We start from the raw sequence: 20,773 nt of genomic DNA, 5'->3' as shown, positions 1-20,773 counted from the left end.
ACAACGACGCCTCTACATTTTTTACCAGTATCCTTAATCTCTAAATTAGAAAACCTATAATCCAATACCCCCCTCTTGAAAGGCCATGCCAATACCTGCTTTATAATACCTATGAATTTTGCAAAAGCCAGAAACAATCTCAGCTTTACAAGAGTTCAAAGCTGTCACATAAAATGAACAAATCCATACATTTTATTTGAGAACCTTACTACACAAGTTAAAGGATATAATACATTTGATTGGGATTGATGGGCCTGTTCCAGCATTTACTGGAATATGGGTTAAAAAGGTAACTGCATGAGTTAAACAAGTTTTTACCATCTGTTACTGAAGCAAGTCAGCAAGCAATGCCATTGACCTAAGTAATGGATCAGCATTGCTGAATCTGGCTTCCTGCCCAAGTGAGCCACTATGTTTTTCTTTAACAATTTGGGTTGTTTTTTTAAACCTAGTGCCTAGAACTGTAGAACTGCACAAATTGGGAAGTAGGTGTGGTGGATAAACCTCCCTACAGATTACTTGTGAAAGCACAGGGAAAGTCCAAGTTACATCTAATTGTGCTGATGAAGATGAAGGAAGTACTATATATATATACACTATATATATATACACACACATATGTATATACATATATATTGTGTATATATATACACAACATATATATATGTTTCTATGTATATACATGTATTTGCATATATACTAGAGATATGCTTGTATATATATCTGCATATATATATATATATACACACACACATATATAATAATGCTTATTTTAATAATATATTTTAAGAGAACTACAACAAAAAAAGCCTACATCTTTATCAATCTTAGAAAGAGGCAGAAACTTTCAATTCATGGGAAGAGAAGCAAACCTCAGATGGCAAGATAGAAAGCCAGGATTTGTCCAGCCACTCAGGAGGACTGATAGTAGATGCTATCAAGATGTTGTCAGCAATCTGACGGATTACCAGTGCTGTCTCTTCAATCCCCGGTGTAAGAACTACCTAAAAGTGATACATAACATTCTTAGTTAAAACTTACTCTAATGAGTGTCTTAATTTGCTCCAGACATTGACATATAAACTAAAGGTCACCCTGAACACAAGAGTCACTATTGCTGAGTAATTAAACCTGATCTATCTGCTTTTCATGCAGAAAAACTCCAACCTTTGACCTGGCTGAAAATCACACTCCTTATTTATGCAGATCCTATGTAGCTGAAATTAATTGATTTATCCTATGGGTCTTTTGTATGTGATCAAGTTTCTAGGCATAACATGAGTTCCTAATAAAACAGGCAATTGTGAGATGCCTACTACAGTTTAAGAACATGTGTAACACTCTGAAGCTATAATTTCCATACAAGCTACACTGGTAAGTACATGAAATGAAAAAAAGCCTTGTCCTCTCTTCATCCTCATTTAACTTTCATTTAATCAGGTAAATTTAATACAAATTTTAATATGCAAATAATAACAACTTAATAAAGATCTGTACTAAACATTGGCTGCACATAAGTGAAAAAAGTTCCAAAAAAAGATATCACTTCATTCAAAAATATAAGTTACCAACAATTTGGTAAGCTGAATGAAACCTCTGCCCCATTTTTTACTGCTGATTATACTGGATTCTAAAACAGATTTTCTAGATTATAGATTTCCTGATTTTCAAAGAAAGAGGTTAACCTATCCTGTGACATTAAAAACGCACACTAGCTGACAGCAAATTATTTCTTTTTTTTTCCTTCTGTCACATCAGCAACAAAATATTGATCTGAAACTTCAAATTAAGACATAAGCAAGACTAATATATATTCTAATAATTTATTTAAGGTACAATCCCATTTTTTGACTCCTAGTTATGAAAAGAACTGCTATTTCATTCTGATTCAACTTGTATTGCAGTCAACACAGTCTTTTCACTGACTTTTGCAGCACTGAATTAAGATCTTTTCCTATTTTAGTAATTTTGAGCTATTTTATGTTTTTGATGTAGAAGGCACACTTGATTGAGCTTTTTGGAAATATCATATAATGAAGATTAATACAGAAAAAAGTTACCTTTACTTCAAAGTCTTCTGACTTCTGTGTAAGTTCAATTAGAGTGGCATAAATTAAGACAAGGTTAAGCAGAGTATTACCCTTGAGACTGTACCTGTAAAACAGTTTCACTGGATCATTAATATTTAATATACACATGTAATAATCTCAAACAATTTGTTCCATGTCTTCATAAATATCTGTTTAATTTCCTGGAATTCAGAATATTGGTACAGTTTGAACATTAATATCTGTGGAAAAAAAACTAGAATACATTAAAGGACTGACTGCTAAAGGATCAACTGTAAGGAAAGAAAACAGAGTCAGTCTACAGAAAAGCAAGTCTGATCTGAAGCAAAAGGTGTGGATCACTGGAGACACTGGAAGAAAAACAGAGAGGAAATTATCACTTGCTTATAGAAAAAATCTCAAAAGATGTAATAAATTAATGTTTATGAACTATGTCAACAGAAGGTGTGCTTCCATAGCAAAAGGAGAAGCACTGACACACTGGAAGAACACTTGAAGAACATTTCCCTGTTGCAAATAATATACAATGGTATTAACACAGTAATTCATAACCATGCATTTGTCAGGGTTAATTTACTTCAAACAGATGTAAGAATAATTCCAGTATTTCCTATCTTTGGAGTTATGAAATTTCTGGACCTGTTGATTTGAAATATAGCTCATGTTAATATTGGTTGCCTCAAACTCTGTTATTTTATAACAACCATTTCTCTATCATTTGTGTAAGACTGAAAATAGCCTTACGAATAAAAACCAACTTTTCTAAGCTTTTGGTGGTCTCCAGTGATCACTGTTACAATTTCACTGAATTTTTCACTAGGAGCATGACAACATTGTAACCAAGTGAAAAACCCAAAGCACACTAGAAATATGAGCTTACAATATCTGTATTGTTCTAAGAGAAATGTATTCCCACAGAGAAGTTCAAAGATAAATGAGTGTCAACTTGTTTTAATAAGCGGCTTTCTTTAGTGACAAGTTCATTTTAAAATACCAGGATAGCAAAAGAATTTAGTAACTTACTCTAAACTCAGTCTTTCTCTGGAATAGAAAATAATCCAACAGCACACATATTGGAGTGATAATGCCATCAGCCTTGATATTACAGTGTCACAGGAGTCCTCACAATTTAGTTCTTCGACACTCTACCATGGAATTTAAAGAAAGAGTAAAAACTCAATAAATACATTACCACGGCTGCCCCAAGCTTTCAATGAGTATCAATATAACATGCAGAAAGTGGATCAAACATCAATACAGCCAAATAATGTAAGCATTAAGGACACATATGGGAGCTGGGAAAACTAGTTTGTAATCCCAACTTTTATTTTCTTTGAGCTTCAAAAGACTGATTCAAAGTTTTATGCCTCTTCTTCCTTCCTCTAAAAAGAAGTAGTATCAATGCCTTTTTAGGCTGTTCTCAAGATTTTTTGTGAACTTTAATAATGCAAAATATTGTTATAAACTTCCAAAGTATGTACTTGGCCTATACAAATCACATACCTACACTAACTATATAAAGTACAACATCACTAATGGCAGCAGCTTGTAAGAATGTCTATGCTGTACTTGTAATACTAATTGATTATTTTATTATATATCTATCTTTCAGAAGCAGTTCTTCTACCTGTAAACTGTCTTGCATACCAAAGTAGTATGCTATTGCTTAAACTATTATTTTTTTATTAAAAGTAGAACAAATAATTTTATAGATTAATTCAGATAACCATCTGAAATGGAAGGAATTAATATGCACACTAGTAAAAGAATAGAACCACAAATACGTTTGATTGGTTGTTACAAAATTTCTTTATACAACCCTCTTTTGAAAGATGCATCTTTTAACTACATTTCATATAATCCAATCACAGGTCAAATATTACTTCAGTGAAGAAACTGAGAACATTTTAAACTAGTCAAACTGGCACAGACTTTTAGGGTTAATGATTTGTGATGTGAAACAATGCATGAATTAAATATGATTATGGGGAAGAAAAGATGTGTCAGAAGTCTAAAGATATGGCCTAGAAGTGACTGAACACATAACAGAACTTGGACACAGTAGCTTCATTTTGTACCTGCAGAAAGATAGCAGTGCATTCATCTATTGTCAGCACGACACATCGATCTGTACTTCCAAAGAGCCTTAAGGAGTAACTGCTGCTTCTTTCAACAAAGGTAATGCTGTACCTGAAAAAGTAAAATTATTTCATTAAAACTCAGACAAGTAAAATAATACTATTTTCTTAAAGAAAATGGATAACAGACACCTCTTAATACAGTTTTTTAACTTATATAGTCTTGATCTTTCTCAAATGCTCAGTTTACTTTAAGACACACTTGAAAAATACATATCAACGTAGCCGTAATTAAATTATATTGCTAACGGCATTGAGTATGACCTTGACATCCAGGCTCTGAGTTTACAAAAAACCAGAGGTAATACAGAAATGAAGATAGATACTTAGAAACTTTTTCTAACTTTACATACTGTATTTCTTTTCCTCCTTTCATGATTGTGCAGCACAAAACAAAGAAAATTGTTTTGTGCCTAATTGCCATTGGTATGACCCTAACATTTCTAAGTGACTTAGAACTGCCAGGAGCAAAGGCTCCTGTTTTGTTTTACTAGGAAATACAAGAGACCTACACCTGAATCTGCCAGTATGTCCTCTAGAAACTTGTATGCACAGTGTATTCAGATGTTTTAAAAAAGTAAACTCTTACCTTTTCTGAAATAGTACAGCTCTTTGCTCACCTATTTAACTCCCTCATCAGTGCTAAAAGGAGCTAGTGGAAAAGTAACAAAACATTGTTCCCTATGGCCAGGCTGAACAGAGAACTTGAACAAGTCAGAGTTTAAAGAGGTATCAGATTATATGTTCAAATTTTAAATGTAAAAGACATATATTTTTTCCCCTACTGAACTGTAATTAGACACAGACCAAAAATGGCTCCACAGCTGACTCAAGGATGTAGCCAGGATTAAAACTGGCATGTCTGTCTCGCAACATGGTGAAATCAACTATCTGTATCTCTGCCACTATGTTTGAGAGATACTGCTGCTCTGGTCCCTATTTCTTAGTTTCATTGTTTCTTTCATTGTTTCTTTTCTTTTTTTTTACTTTCCCCTCATGAGATATAAGGTAGCTTTACCAAGTATTTATTACTGTGAAAGCAAAATTCAAGACAATTATGTCAAAGAAGTAATAAAGAGGCACAATGATTTATAACCCTAGCAGTATTCATACAAGTTATAGAGTATTAAAAATTAAGTGAATAGTGGATCTGAATTTTATGAATAAATTAGCTTTCGTTTTAAACTTAGCCTCTCCTAAACACTGTGATGCACCAGAAAATAAGATGTTATTATTATTGTTCAGTTTGAGTATTTAGCATGGCTTCAGTGGATAAAAACAACAACAACAAAAAAATCCCAAAGCAATTTTTATGAAGAATTGAATACAAAGTCTTCCAAGGACCAAGAAGCACTAAAGAAAAGAAAAGTTTGTGAACATCATGATTTTCAGAGAAAAGCAGACAATTGAAAATGGTGTTCTGATTTAAAAATACCAGCTACAATTAAAAAAAAAATTGGCTAATTCCATTCTGGTTGACATGTGTATGAATTTCTAGTACTAAGTTATCAACTTCAACAGAAAAAACTATATTCTAGTCTCTTAAAGACCTAATAGTGGAATTGCAGAAATCTATGTGATAGCCAATAGATGACTAATACATAATAGAGTAGAATAACATACATGTCCTGAAAATCTGAAAATAAATAGACCACAGAAGTCCTTGTTTTCACTCACTTGGATTCAAAAAGCTGAAGAATATCTGGCATATTAAGAAGACCTTCAGTTGTCAGGAATACATATGGAATCTGTACTTCCAGAAGAAAGGAACCACCATGATTCCCTGAAACATTTTATATATGTAAGATAATAGTTTAATAAGCAAAAAACTATAGATATATAAAGTGGACATTCAAAAATGTATCTTTTATTAATCTCCAATAAAATGCTTCCACTCCATACTTTTTTCCCCCCCAAAATGAAACTCCCTTAAATCTTTTTGAAATTATGCTTAAATTCAGATTTTTTTTAGATCTGAAGCATTCCCTTAGAATGAGGAAGGGTGGATACAGCTTGCAGAAGTTATAAACAACTTATGAACTTGGCACAAAGTCTCTTATAAACCCACATGTACTCCTACATCCTGGCCAAAACTAGGCTTACACTCAAATAAAAACACCTTCTTGCTGCATAGATAACCCAGCTCTGTTTGTTGAGCTTTAGCCCTCATAATGTTTTACTCATTCTCTTCCACAGGCATATGAATGTAGCATTTCATGGAACAGAAAATGTTTTCTTTTCATAGGTCAGTCCAACTGTTTATTACAGTTCTGGAGAACACTTACCCATTTGTATTATTTCAGGGAGGGTGGTTTTAAAAGTCATGTAAGTAACATTCAGATTTTTGCACAGATTTTTCCAGCCAGAACTTTCAGAATAATCGTATTCTATTACTAGTGAGAAGTGCGTCCAAGGGAAGTCAGCTCCAATTTGCTGATTATGTACAATAATGCAGGAATATCTATTAAGACTTAAAAAACCCCAACAAAATATGAATAAAAATAAGTGCAGGTAGAAATACTCTCAGAACAAAATAAACTCACTTTTACTTTGGCAAATTCTAACTGCTTAAAGTCTATTTACCCTTCCTGGCTAAGGTTCCAACTCCTTTAAAAATTAATTTAAGAATCAAAAGCTGTACTCTTCTTTCTACAATTATCTGCCTAAAATATAATATATTTAAGAAATGTCATAATTTGCCATTTCTTCTGTTATGCTCTTTCACCATTTTTTTCTATAACAAGCAAAAATCATGTTTCTCTACATATTTCACTTTTTCTAAACAGGCAAAACAATATATAAAGATTATGCAATTGTTTGTCCCCTAAAGTTCTTCTAGGCCTCATTAAGCATTTTTCTAGAGTGGACAAAATTCTAAAAATGAAGCTGTAGGTGAAAACTACAGCTATCAAACCAATGCTATCATGAAAACTTTACTCCAGACTGGAAAGACCCATGGAAAGGAAGTAAAGTAACTGAAGTTTCGCTGACCTTAGTCTCGACTAAAGAATTTGTTCTCATGAATCAGGAATTTAACTTACCTGCTTATGATCTCTTTACAACTTAAAGGGTTTCCTTTCTTCTCAGATTTCAAATCCACAGCTTTCAAACCTGCTAAAAAAAAATAAATTAAACAGTTGATAAAATAAATAAGCCTCTATGACTATGAATCAAAACATTTGCTACAACAGCAAGTAGTAAATGTGGAACAACACAGGTTATTAAAATTTTAAGTATTACATATTCTACCTTGCTGAAGTCCTGTACAATTTCTGTATTATATTGTTGGATGTAATGATTTAGAAACTTCCTTCTCAGAACCCAAGGAAAAAGTAATTCAAACCAGTTTAATGTCTCAAAAAATCACAACCCTATTACCTTAAAATGAAAAATTAAAGGATAATACTGTTTCATAATACCAGAGGAAGCACATTTGCCCCTTTGTAAGTTAAATTTCTTTACACTTTTTGTACATTTGAAACTTGAACTGGAATATGTATCTAAGAAGGAATGTTGGTTCTACACAAGTGCCTCTTTTCAAAAGCATAGTTGGACTGACCTGTTTGCAAACAAGTCTTAAGATCTTAAAACAAATAAAGCTCTTTTCATTAAATATTATTATTAGCCACAGCACTGTGAACATGCCTCCTCCCTTTCAAAACATTCTAAAAGACAGGCTTTCTTCTTTTAAGAGCACAGGAAAACTAACTTTATTTTTAAAGGCAAAAGAACACGACAATACACGATACTTGATAAAGTTCAAACAAATAGGATTTATGAAAATGGAGTTTTAAAAAGCAATATAAAAGGAGTCAGTGACTTGTTATAAACATAACTATAGGCTGAAATTATAGTTTGAGCCCATAATTTACATGTTCAAATTATAATTTACATGCTCAAATTATAATTTGAGCCTATAATTTACACGTTCTTGAAACATGTTTGCTTTACCAGTTGAATTTGCAGTGTTGAACAATCTTGCACTTGTGAAATCACTCACAGGTAAAATGTTGAAGTGATGAAAGTGCTGCTTGTATCAGTGGGGAGGTGGGATATTGGAAACAGTATATTTCTGCCTTGAGCTGATACAGCTTATGCTGACATATTTATCAAATTAGCAAGCAAGATCAGCAACATATAGCTAAAGGAAAATAGGCTTGCAAGGAAGAAAGCTTATGACTAATGATCAGCTAAAAACAATGAGACAATCTGATCAAGATAACAGGTACAAATACAATTAGGCAATGGGCTGTCCACTGCTCCTTCATGCTCTGTTAAAAAAAAAAAACAAAAACCCTTTGACTCAGCAGATAAATTATCACTCTCTTGAAATAGAAAACATTAGACCAGAACTCTTAAATGGGAGAAAACAAAATTAAAAGATAAAAGGCTGATGGAAGAGTTATGAAATATTAAACATTGAGGAAAATATGTAGGGTCCTGATGAGAAGGAAGAAACACCTGCACCAAGCATTTACACAGGAACGCAGCAATCTACATAATAAGAGCCACTTTTTATTTCAAAAATACACATAAAAGAGTAATTTACCTTCTATCCTAGATAACGGGTGAATGAAAGCAGCTTTTTCTCTTTCAGAGTCCATCCTTGTAATGATTAGTATCTGTATGAAGTCAAATAAAAGAAACTCAAGTAATGTTATATTTTTCTTCTTTCAGCCTGCATACATCTTTCTTTCTCCTCTGCATAGAAAACACAAGATTGAATAAACAGATGGCAAAACCAGAAACTTTGGAGTTTTCCGCAATGACAATCAAAGAATATTTCAAGTTGGAAGGGACCTATAAGGATAGAGTCCAACTCCCTGCTTCTCACAGGACTACCGGAAAACTAAACCATACGACCATATCCAAGAGATTCTTGAACTTAGATAGGCTTAGTGCTTAACCACTTATGTAGAAGTCTGTTCCAGGGAAGACCACACTCTAAGTGAGGAATCTTCTGCCTAATGTGCCTGAACCTCCTCTGCTTCATTCCACTTCATTCCAGTTGCTTATGTCCTATTACTGGTCACGAGAGAGAGGAGATATGCACCTTCCCTTCTGCTGTTTCGCTTGAGGAAGATGTAGGCTGTGATGGGGTCACCCCTCAGCCACCTCAGGATATGCACCTTCCCCACAAGAAACAACAAAAGTCACCTCAGCCACCCCTTCTCTTGCCCTTGAGGCCTTCTACCATCTTGGTCCCTTTCCTCTGCACAGCTAAAACAAGAAGTCTGATATCCTCCTTATATAGTAGTGTCCAGAACTGCCCCCAGCACTCGAGGTGAGGCTGCCCCAGTGCAGAGCAGAGCAGGACAATCCCCTCCATTTCTGGGCTAGCGATGCTGTGCCTGATGCACCCCAGAACATATTTGGCCCTCCTAGCTGCCAGGGCACTGCTGACTCAATGTGCCATTGACAGAGACTTCTAGTCTCTTCCCACTGGCCTCCAGTCTCTTTCCCAATTTGTATGTATAACCATGATTGCCCCATCCCAGGTGGAGAATTTGGCACTTAGTCTCCATATATTTCATAGCTGGTGAGTACTTAGCTTTCTAGTTTTAACTTTTCTGTAAGGCCTTTCTACCCTCAAGAGAGTCCATATAGTCCATCTCCTGCTAATTTTGTATCATCAGTGAAATCACTTATGTACTTTTAATTCCTGTGCCCAGACAACTTATAAAAACATTTTAGAACACTGTCTCTAAAACTGAGTCCTGGGGAATGTCACTGGCCACCAGCCCGATGTAATTCCATTCACTGTAATTCTTTGAGCTCAACCCTGAGCTCAACGTAATCTGTCAACTGCTCACCCAACCCAGTATTGTGGACTTGTTTAGCTCTGTGATGAACAGTTCATCTAGGATACTGTGAGAGGCATTTGCTAAAGTTAAAAAACTACACTCACTGGCTTCCCTTAGTCAACTAGATGGGTCACCTTGTCCTAAGCGGGAAAAGAAAGGAAATTAAGTTGGTTAAGTAGCACTTTTCTCTTGTGAACCTGTGCTGGCCGTGGCCAATGACTGCATTGTTTCTCAAGCATTTTTCAGTAACTCCCAGAATAAACTTTTCTATAATTTTAACAGGCACTGAAGTGGGACAGACAAGTCTGTAATTACCAGAGGCTTCCTTCTTCCCCTTCTTGAAAATTGAAACAACATTTAACATCTTTCAATCAGCTGAGATCTCTCCAGACTCCCAAGACAGTTGAAAAATAATGGAAAGAATGACATTTTTGAGCTCCTTCAGTAACCTGGGATGAACCTCATTGGGCTCTACACGTCTGTGCATATCCAGATGGAGCAGCAAGTCTCAAACAAGTTCAGGATTGGCTAGGAGGTCAACATTATCCTTAGTCACAGTCTTCTAACACTGGGCTCTGGGGATTGAAGACAGAGGCAAAAAAAGGCACTGAATGTCTCTGCTTTGTCTATGTCCCAGTTTGTGAGGAGACCAACCTTGTTGAACAACAGACCGATGTTGTCTCTGGTTCTTATTTTGCTCTTGACTTACTTTAAAAGCCCTTTCTGTCGTTCTTCACAGTGTTGGCCAGCTTGAACTTCAATTGAGCTTTGGCCACATAAATTTTCTCCCTACAGAAGTGGACAGCCTCTTTAAAGTCCCTTCATGTCACCTGCTCATAAGTGATGTCCCAAGTCCATACACATTCCTTTTCCACCTAAATTCTAGAAGATCCCTGCTCAGGCAGGCCAGGCTTCTGCCTCACTTGCTTGGCTTTTGACTTGACTTGCTCCTGAACTCAAAAAGAATGCTAGTAAAAAACATTAGTAATAATGGGGTAATCTAAAGATACTATACCCAATTATTACTATTCTACTACAGATCTGTCACATTAGAAAAATTATCCTTATGGAGACAAAACTTAAGCTGAAGATATCTAGAATTCAGCCTGCAAGGTACTTATGTAACAGGAGGAGATACTGGATGTACTGCTGAACTGATTAGAAAGATCTTCCAATCTGTAGATGGAATCACAAAACTGGTTCTGCAAGAGATCTGAGACTAACTGAATATTGCTTAACATAAAAATGTTGAAAAGAATTAGAATCTACCAAACCGACACAGTCTTAAAAAGAATCCCCATCAGAGAAGGTGTTTACCTTGTCCATCATTTTAACTGATACAAACTAAACACATGCTACACTAAGTATATAAAGAAGAATATGTACCTAAATACACCACCATACTTTCTGACAGGATGCTCTCTGAACTTTTATGCCATTGTACAGATACTTTTCATGTTGTACACAAGATTTAAAATTTTAAAGAAGGCACATAGCATCATCTGATTCTTAAGATTTACGGACATAAGATAATCATAGGTGTAAATATTAAAAGCATGTTAGATCTTGTCAGAAAAGAACTTCTGGTCAGAGAGAGAAAGGCAGATTTCAACTTCCATAAGTAGGTGCACAGAAGAGCCACTCAACAATCCACTGGCAACTTTATAAGCAGATTTGGACAACTGCATTTAAAAATGTAGACCTGTTTTTCTGCACACAATTGAACAGCAGACTCATTGTATGTTCATGTGAGCTAGATTAAATTTTTAGTAATTTTCTATCTAATCATAAGTACAAAAGATAATTAAAAAATAGGAATTTTTTTTTATAAACAAGCAGTAACTTCTTCCTTACAAAGGAAATGTCCCATTACAATCCTGCACCAATAGGAACATTGGCTAATAAAGGGGTAATGAAACTATCCTATTCCACATCATATTAACTGATATTGATGTGATATGACAGAACAGTAAATAGTTTATGGAACACAACTTTTACTTCTCATTAAACTGGAATACTCCTTCTACCTAGTCTGGCTCATTAAAAGCTGTCTCTGAATGTTAGGAAACAGGAAACAATTAGTAATTGTGAATAAAATCATATATAGCATTATATTGCATGCATATCTCTGCATGACTAAGTCAAGCAAACAAGTCGAAACTCAGGAGTTATAGCTAAAATTTTTAAAAAAACGTGGCTAGTGGAATTCAGAAGAGAAGTCAAATTGCCACTGAGCTGACATCAAAATGACATCAAGTTCTCATATGCCTCCTATTACAACATAATCCTAGTATCACAAAGCAAAATGTGCTGCTCTTAAGAGGACAAAAAGGATGCAAAATCATCTTAGTGCGTCTGTTGAAGAACAGACAACAAGACAATCAGCACTATTTTATTTTTGTTGCTTCATTTTAATTTTAAATTCAAAAAAGGTGTATAATAAGTTGTTATATTATTCTTCTCAGCAAAATTTAATCAAAAGATTTTCACAGCTCCCAGTGCAACTCTTAAACACAAGAAGAATAAATCCTCAGGAAGTGAAGTATGGAAATAAGGTAAAATAAAATTAAAGATCTTTTTTTGGCTGTGTTTAGGATCATAAATTCTATTCCAAACAGTTAGAACACTTTAAACACTATGCATTTCATTCTGTTTCCTAATGTGATCAGTTTTCTGTAAAGAAATAATAAATATTCTGCAAAGGAAGGTGGTGTTTGGCACTTTGTCATATCACCCAAAATATTCACACATCCAGAAAAGAGAATCTTTAGATAATTTGAATATTCTCTAAAACTCTCTCTTCCATGCCAAAGCTATCACTCACAGATATTTGCTTCTTGTATCATTCAAATGCCAGGAGGTTGGCCAGATGCTGGTTCAGTAGAGGGTACCTGTGGATAACACCATCCACACGCTCCTTGGCATTTATGCGCTCCAAGTCAAGCCATATAAGCACACAATCATGACTTGCACTATGATTCTCTCTATGGCAGATGACTGAGGCTTTCAAAAAAAAGGCTATATTATCATTTTTAGTAACTGAGGTAACTGATACAATAAACTTATCAGGAAAACAAAACTACCTGCAATAAGACGAAGCCCTAGCAATGCTAAAACTCCTTTTCATGCATGCAAAAAAGGGAGATATGATGAAACAAAAACTTGTACTGCTGTGACAGATTTTTTAAAATTTATCTAATTTAAACAGATTTTTTAAAATTTATCTGGCCTAATTTAATAGATACCATGAGGTAATTATTAGACTTTTTTTCATAAATGAATCCTTCAAACACAGTCTTGCAATTAGTCATGTAATCTGAAACAGTTTTGTTTGTTAAGAGAAATTGGTTACTTCGTTAACCTTAACACTGTGTTTCTCTCCACAACTTTTCATCCAATTTAACATTTCACACTGAAGTGCTGTTATTTTGGGATTTGTTTCATGCTTTTTCTGGCTGCTGTACTGTACAATCTTCAGCTGCCTCCAGATATTATTCAAACAGGATTCTAAAATGTTTTTATAGATTTCCTTTGCCTTGGACAAATAACCTGTTAATAAAGCAACAAAAGAAGCAAATTAAATGACAAAAGATAATTGTCAAGCATTGTGTTCAATCTGCACATCAATTAAAAAACTATGTCAAGGTATCTTGCACAAAACCAGATGAAATGTTAATGGCTCCCCAATACAGAAGGAGAATATGACCACTAATCGGGTACATAAATGGTGTTTATAAAACTGCTGTACTTTATGTAGTATCTGCTACATAACTCCAGACAGAATTATATGCTGTTAGCAGATGCTAGTAGCAACACTCTTATACTCTTATACTTAACTAATCTGTATTATACTAAGTAACAACAGTATTTCTATCACTGTTGTCTAAAGCTTGTTTGTCCTCTGTGTTTACTACTCTCCATATTATCACAACTACTCTCAACTCTGAATGGTGCCTTCTATGTATAAATGGTGAACAATGCTGGGGTTATTTGAAAATGCATAAAGAAAAAATACACCCAGTATAACTACATGATGAATCACACAGCACAACAACACAACAGTGAAGACTACAAGGCCTACTTAGTATCTCACTCAATTTTCTAATTTTTTAAGATCTTTTTTACTTACAATTTCCTGCGTGAGCTGTTGCTCAGGTTTGGAAACATAGGTGCTTTTGTAATTCTAAAATATTATCTAAGAGTGCTTCTGCTACAATAAAGAGTAGAGGAAGAACTGCTCATTTTTTTTCATCCTATCCTTCTATATTGTTTATAGATAGAAGACAGAAAAGAATTGTACTTAGGATTCTACTTATATATTCATTCTGTATTGTTCTTCATATTCTTTTATGGCTAGAAATATTTAAGGGAATACAAAGTATTTCTGCTACAGTTCAGTTTATGGCAGATGTTTGACATTTTATACCAATTTTAAGGAAACACCATCCATCAAGGGATAGTTCAGACTGAAGGCAGATGCTCTAAAGCAACTTTATCTCCTATAAAGACAGAAGGAATCTGACTTTCCTGGGGCATTCACAAACACTGACGTCAACATCTTGTAGACCTATCCTGATAGAGGTATTTGAAAATTAGAAATACACAACTACAGGAATTTGACAAGCTCAGCATTATAATTTCAGGCATTAAACTGGGTTACAATGGATTGCCGTATCCCACATTTGAGTAAGACCAGCAAATCTCAAAAAAAAAAAAAGCTTCTACATAAGTCCAGTGTTGCTAGTTCAAACATCTTTCCTCATGACACATTAGATAATATCTACGATTTTGCTTAAAATGCTCTCAGATTTAAGTAGCGCACTTCCATGGAGCCTAACAATATTTTATGTGGAAAGTGTTCCACACTCACAAAAGATAGATGGTAAATAGAAAAGGACTTGACTTTTGCATGTTCCTCAGTTTCCACATAAAGATTCCAATGAAAATTTGTCATTCTGAGATACAAGACATATTATATAAGTGAAAGTTCTTAACAAATGGAATAACAAACAGAAGTCTATTAGTCATGAACTGAGCATATACCCTGATGGCAAACAGTCACAGCTACAAACATGAGGGATTGTCTGCAGAACGAACACAATGTTTTGGGTTTCTGGGTATCATTATTCAGTACTGAAAACAAACCTAGAGCTGTATCCAAGCCACACGTTAGCAGCAGATCTCGAACTGTCACTAGCAGGTGTACCAGAGCAGCATGTCTGAACAGCATGATCTCCTTCTCATCTATTTTACCTTTACAAACAGAAGACAGAGGTGTGGTCGGCATAAGATGTCACAACTCACATTTTATACATACATACATACATACATACATACATATGTAGTCAGCTTAAAAGATCTAAGCATTTTCATGAAACACATTTGAAACATAGATAACCTTCAAAGTTTAACCTTCAGATCTGGTGGTCTTGCCAAATAGCTTAAGGTACAGCATAACATTTCCCAAGTCATCTGACACAGGACAAGTGGCACACAGGCCAATGTTTTTGAAGATAGGTGGTGCTTGCTGGAGGAGGAGGTAATAGCTCTCCTGGCCATATAATTAAAAACACATTGCTTTAATGATTTTAGTGTGGCAATTCTCTGCACCTAATTAACATCTCAAGACGAGAATCTTCACCCTCCAGAAGGTAAATTTGAATGACATTTGCTTCTTAATCCCACACACATCAAACAAATCTATGGGCTTTCTATTCTGTATTGTGCATTCATTTTGGACAAGTCCACATTATAGGACTTGATTGAACAGGAAAGAATTTCTAGTCTGAAGACAGAAGGCATTTTTGGAAGTTGCACACAGGTAATGGTGCCGTTCATCATCATAAATGAGAAATTTTTGAAAACACAACTACAGAGTAAGTGTGCTTAATAACAAAACACATACTTCAAGATGCTTAAAAAGGTTGAAGAAGATAATTAATGAATAAATTACTACAGCTGAAGGTGCATTCTAGGAGAAAAATAGTAGCTAGTTCTGTGTACTGGAATTAACACACTTTTCAATTCAAAGAGACAAGCAATACACTTGGGAAGGAAAAAGGACACAGCGTACAGAAGGATGTAGCTGGAAACTGCATGAAAGGCAAAGATCTTGCAACTATTTTGCATCAAAAGATAGAAAGTTAATGTCCAGCTCTGTTAGTGAAGGACTATATCCAACTCTTTACACCAATCACCATAAAAACTCAGTGAGGAATACAGGTCATTCAGAAACAAAGGAACACAGTTCCTTTGAAAGAAACCATTTTATGATTAAAGACTGGAGCACTTGGTGATACTATTACACCAGCAGTGGAATCATAATCTGTTAATAGATCACTACCACCACAGTAAGTGATTGTTTTCTATGTTCACTCAGGGATTAAGGAGCAGATACAACAGCATAGTCTGGAGAAAAGTGGAATAAGACTGGATATTGTGAAACTATGTAAAGCCAGGAAGGAAATAAAAGAAGTATGTTACCAGGGAGATTTTTGTATCTCATACAGAGACAGAGAAATATTCTTCAGATATGAATTGGATATTTTCTCTCTTGTTTCTGTGGATGTTCCAGCAAGAAAGTTCTTACTTTAGCTGGGGAAAATGCAATTTCTGTAGCATGTAAACTGCATTTGAGAGGATATAAGTTTCCTTAAATTAATCTTGAATTGAAATGCAGACTCTTACATATTTTTTTCCTTGATTCAGAGAAGCAGTAGTAATTCTCTGTACACTTTTCTCATGAATGTTTTCCTTTCTGTGATTTGCTGACACAGATATAGACACCATGTTTATCCCTTGTGTTTGTGAAGATGGTGTTTGCTTTTTTGTAAACTCCTTCACATTAAGAGAACACTGCTGCTGATAATTTTAATATGGTAATTCTATAAATCATAGTCTGTCATTCTGTAGGGCCAACTACATTTTCTTTTTGTTTGGCTTCTCATTTCTGGTTTCATGGTTGTTAATGTTTTCTTTGAAAAAAATACATTCAACACAGAAAGTAATGAAACTGAGACAGCAAGAGTTTATTGCATAATTTTTGACATAATACAGAAACTTGGCAGGTAGTTGACAGCCTACAGCAATTCAAAAAATAACACAAAGTGACAAGTAACTTCCTAAAAGTTCCTCAAACCAGTCTCTATTTTGTTATGAAATTTTCCTCTCTTTACAGTCAAAAAAAAAATCTTTGTAAGGGGTCACTAACTTTCATGACTTTCCTTCTATTTTTATCTTTTTATAGGGCTTTCACATGCCACATAGGAGTGAAATGAAGCCAGAAGGAAACCAAAGTATTAGGGATTTTTTTTCTCCTCATTTCTGACATGGGGATAGTATTTGATATTATACAGGTGTGACAAAAAAAATGAACATTGTTTGCTATAGAAACAACATTTCTGAAGCATATGTAAAATCTTTTAAATTGAAATCCAATTAGAATACTTCTGTATTGCAATATTGAGGTTAATAAATGTAATGTTGAACGAGAAGACATTTTTCAAATAAAAGGAAATCTGTTGTTTTAACTCTATAAGATAAACTGTTAAAAGATGTACCACTAATTTATAAAACACCTTGAAAAGACGAACACATGTTTTACAGACATACCTTGTTTAAAATTATCACATATCACTTTCTCTTGCTGTTTTAAGAAGAACCTTGTATGATCAAATTTAACACTGTCAAAGCTCCAAGTAACAGAAGCAAGTACACCCAGGTGTGTCAAATCTTTTAGTACAGGAATAGCTGCTTCTTCCAAGAGGCAGTATGCCTGGCATTGGCTTTCTGGATAACACAATGAACAAAACGTAATAATGAAGTTTGGTTTTACATACCACTACTGGACATGAATATTCAAAAGACATAGCAAAACATTAACAACTTTATCTTGTTCCTGCAAGCTGCAACATTAATGGAAAAAAGTTAACTTGCCACAGAGTCTCCTGAATGGTAGCAATCAGCTGATCCTCACAGCAGGTAACTACATTGTTCCATCCATTTGATAACATGAACAAACACCATGAGGAGAAGCTAGAATCTTCTACTCCTGTGACTCACACTAAGATTGTTCTACTATTCAGTTGTTCTACAGCAGCCTGTTTCTACATCACAGTCATTTTAAAAATGCTGATTTTTGTTTTGACTGCAGAAATGCTTTAATTTGTCTCCCCCGTTCAATAAATTTTGCTTCAAGATTTATTAGAAAAAAAAATTAAAAAATAAGCTTAAAGCTCTGATTCCCATCTCAGATGGGAATAGATGAAAAGATTACTCTTTCACTGGTTCTGTGAAAGAAAATACTGTTAAGCACATGGCTCAAATGAATGCATTTCCATGGAAAACCAAACTAATGTGTGCTAGACCTACAGATTCCTAGGGCTGGGTATTTTTAATTTGAGGCTATATAATAGCTTGGATAAATATTTTCTAGGTTTTCCTATACCATTTCTACTGCATGAGAAAAGTGTTGTCAGTTATGTTCTTTGATACAATGCCTCATACAACAGCCAGAATTCAAGGGGTAAGGCCCAGGCATGCCTGAGATAAATCCATTGCTAATTTCTTCCGTGTTAAAGACCTTTCCTATCAAAATGACTACTGATCTCTTCCATCCCCGTTTCTCATTTACTCAAACAAAAATGTGCAAAGTAATAAATGGAAAGTACTCAACAGCATTAAGAGATTTCATGCCTGCTAATTTTGATCAGACATAACTCTAAATCCAAGTTACTCTGCTTACCTTGCAGGCAATTTGCTTTAGTCTTAAGATGGAGCTCCACAGCCTGCTCTCACCTCTGTGCCAAAATAAATATCCATCTACTTGCAATACTTTCAGCCACAAAGAGAAGCGACTAAGTCTAATAATTTCTGTATTTATTTGAGTTGTACTATTTTATATAAAATTCTATTGCAAAACTATATAGAATCATAGAATAAGTAAGACTATTGACTTAACAAGTAAGACTCAACTGCTAACCCAGCACCACTATGTCCCCATAGTCAGGTTTTTTTAACACTGCCAGGGATGGTGAGTCCATCACTACCTTGGGAAGCCAGTTCCAATGCCTGACCACCTTTCCAATGAATAAATTTTTCCCAATATCCAATCTAAACCTCATCTGGTGCAGCTTGATGCCATTTCCTCTGGTCTTGTCATTTATTACCTGGGAGAAGGTAAAGTAGTTCCAAAAATAGTATACCTGATGGTTGAATATTGACAGTGATACTGTCCTTATTCTCTTGGTTTTTTTCCTCTGTTTTTATAGTCTCACAAAAAGAATCATCCTCTTTGAGAACACTCATATACTGCTCTTCAGACTGTATCACTAAATAATGAAACCACAAGTGAGTATTTAGCTAATACCACAAAACCAGCTCAAGGAATAAGAAAACTGCTCTATAAATGACTCTACATGCAAAAATACTTTCAAATGAAGCTGTTTCTGTGAAAGATAAATTTTCTTTTAATGAATTCTTTGTTGTCTTCCTGGGCTTATACAGTACAAAAATTCACAAGACACAAAAACAGATTAGGGCCTGTCAGCCTTCACAGCCCAAGAAGTCAGGCAGTATCAGATTGCTCTTCCTAAGGGTAGAAATACAGAGCTGGGAAAGTTAAGGAGCTGGTACTACTGGTCTATAATGTAGTTCCATAGGAAACCTCTTATGCCTTTATATGGAGAAAAAACATGCATGACAGAAAAGATGCTGCTGACCATAAGGAGCTCAAACTATGGAAAATACATCAGTGAGTGTGAGTAGAAAAGTTTAGATAGTTTAAACCATGCAGACAGTTGCAAATGGAAAACAAATAAGATAAAAAAGATTTCATATTGAAAATAATTTTTCTCCTGTCATCTAGCTATCTTTTGCAACTTGTTAATATTTCTAAGTAGCCTTCCCTTCTTCCTGATATATGCTCTGCATGAGCTTCAACTCCTGGCCACAATTATTTCTGATTATTTTTCTGTGAGAGGGGTTCTTATTGAATAAGAATATTTGTATAAATATTATTGATTTTTCAACTTAGGAATGCCACTTTCCTCAGCAAACAAACTAATAATACAAAGACAGAAGGCAAAGAAAAACTGAATTTTTATTCTAGTTAACTTACATAACTTGCCTTATTTTGACAAGACATCTGAGTTGTTGATCACTGAGTTGCTTCTACTATTTCCCTCCTTTGTATTTTCTAAACATTACACACAACGATATCTTTAAAAAAATAAGTCAAACAATTAAGAGGCCTTACAAGCACTGCTTGTAAGGCCTTTCTAATTTTCAGTTAGAGTAGAATGACCCTTGATAAAAAACTTTTCTTTATTGCAAAAGGATGCAATGTTTTACATAATTTCTACTTCGATGTGGCTTATCACAGGCCCCTGTATTTCAATGCCTTCTCAATATATCAGGCGTAACTGATCTGCAACACTTTGGCTACCGGGACACCTATCCTAATCTGCATTGAATCTTCCTAAACCCTCCCAAGCCTACTCGTGAGTATGACAGCTTTTCTTTCAACACACTGGGATTCCTCGTAAGGCGGTGCAGTTCTGCTCAGGGTCCACTAGATGACAGCATAAAACTTCAGGTACCTCGGTCTCTTACTTCCAAAATTTGGATTATTTCTTTCCGACGCCATGAAAAATTTTATGCATCTCCGACAGTGTCAGAAACACATGAATTTTACAAAAAAATAATCACTCCCAAAAGATTACATAAGCTTGCAATTAAACAAATATTCCAACTCTACAGGAAT

At 34.8% G+C, this 20,773-nt stretch overlaps 1 protein-coding gene across 1 annotated transcript in view; it reads right to left on the bottom strand.

Moving 5' to 3' along the window:
* SHOC1 (shortage in chiasmata 1) overlaps window positions 1-20,773 on the bottom strand; it is a 46,984-nt gene that overhangs the window by 4,219 nt on the left and 21,992 nt on the right. Inside the window, exons 14-25 of the mRNA XM_039733286.1 lie at window positions 19,215-19,340; window positions 17,623-17,799; window positions 15,157-15,264; window positions 13,373-13,560; window positions 8,757-8,829; window positions 7,249-7,321; window positions 6,493-6,677; window positions 5,885-5,990; window positions 4,148-4,259; window positions 3,093-3,214; window positions 2,061-2,154; window positions 873-1,004 (exon numbers count right to left, since the gene is read on the bottom strand). Coding sequence (XP_039589220.1) covers window positions 873-1,004; window positions 2,061-2,154; window positions 3,093-3,214; window positions 4,148-4,259; window positions 5,885-5,990; window positions 6,493-6,677; window positions 7,249-7,321; window positions 8,757-8,829; window positions 13,373-13,560; window positions 15,157-15,264; window positions 17,623-17,799; window positions 19,215-19,340 — 1,496 coding nt within the window. The remainder of the gene's footprint in view (window positions 1-872; window positions 1,005-2,060; window positions 2,155-3,092; window positions 3,215-4,147; window positions 4,260-5,884; window positions 5,991-6,492; window positions 6,678-7,248; window positions 7,322-8,756; window positions 8,830-13,372; window positions 13,561-15,156; window positions 15,265-17,622; window positions 17,800-19,214; window positions 19,341-20,773) is intronic.

The sequence above is a fragment of the Passer montanus genome, unplaced genomic scaffold, assembly GCF_014805655.1.
Source record: "Passer montanus isolate IOZ18808 unplaced genomic scaffold, ASM1480565v1 scaffold85, whole genome shotgun sequence".
Classification (NCBI taxonomy): Eukaryota; Metazoa; Chordata; class Aves; order Passeriformes; family Passeridae; genus Passer; species Passer montanus.
Note: the sequence above shows the minus strand (reverse complement) of the source record. Positions and strands in the feature narration are given on the sequence as shown.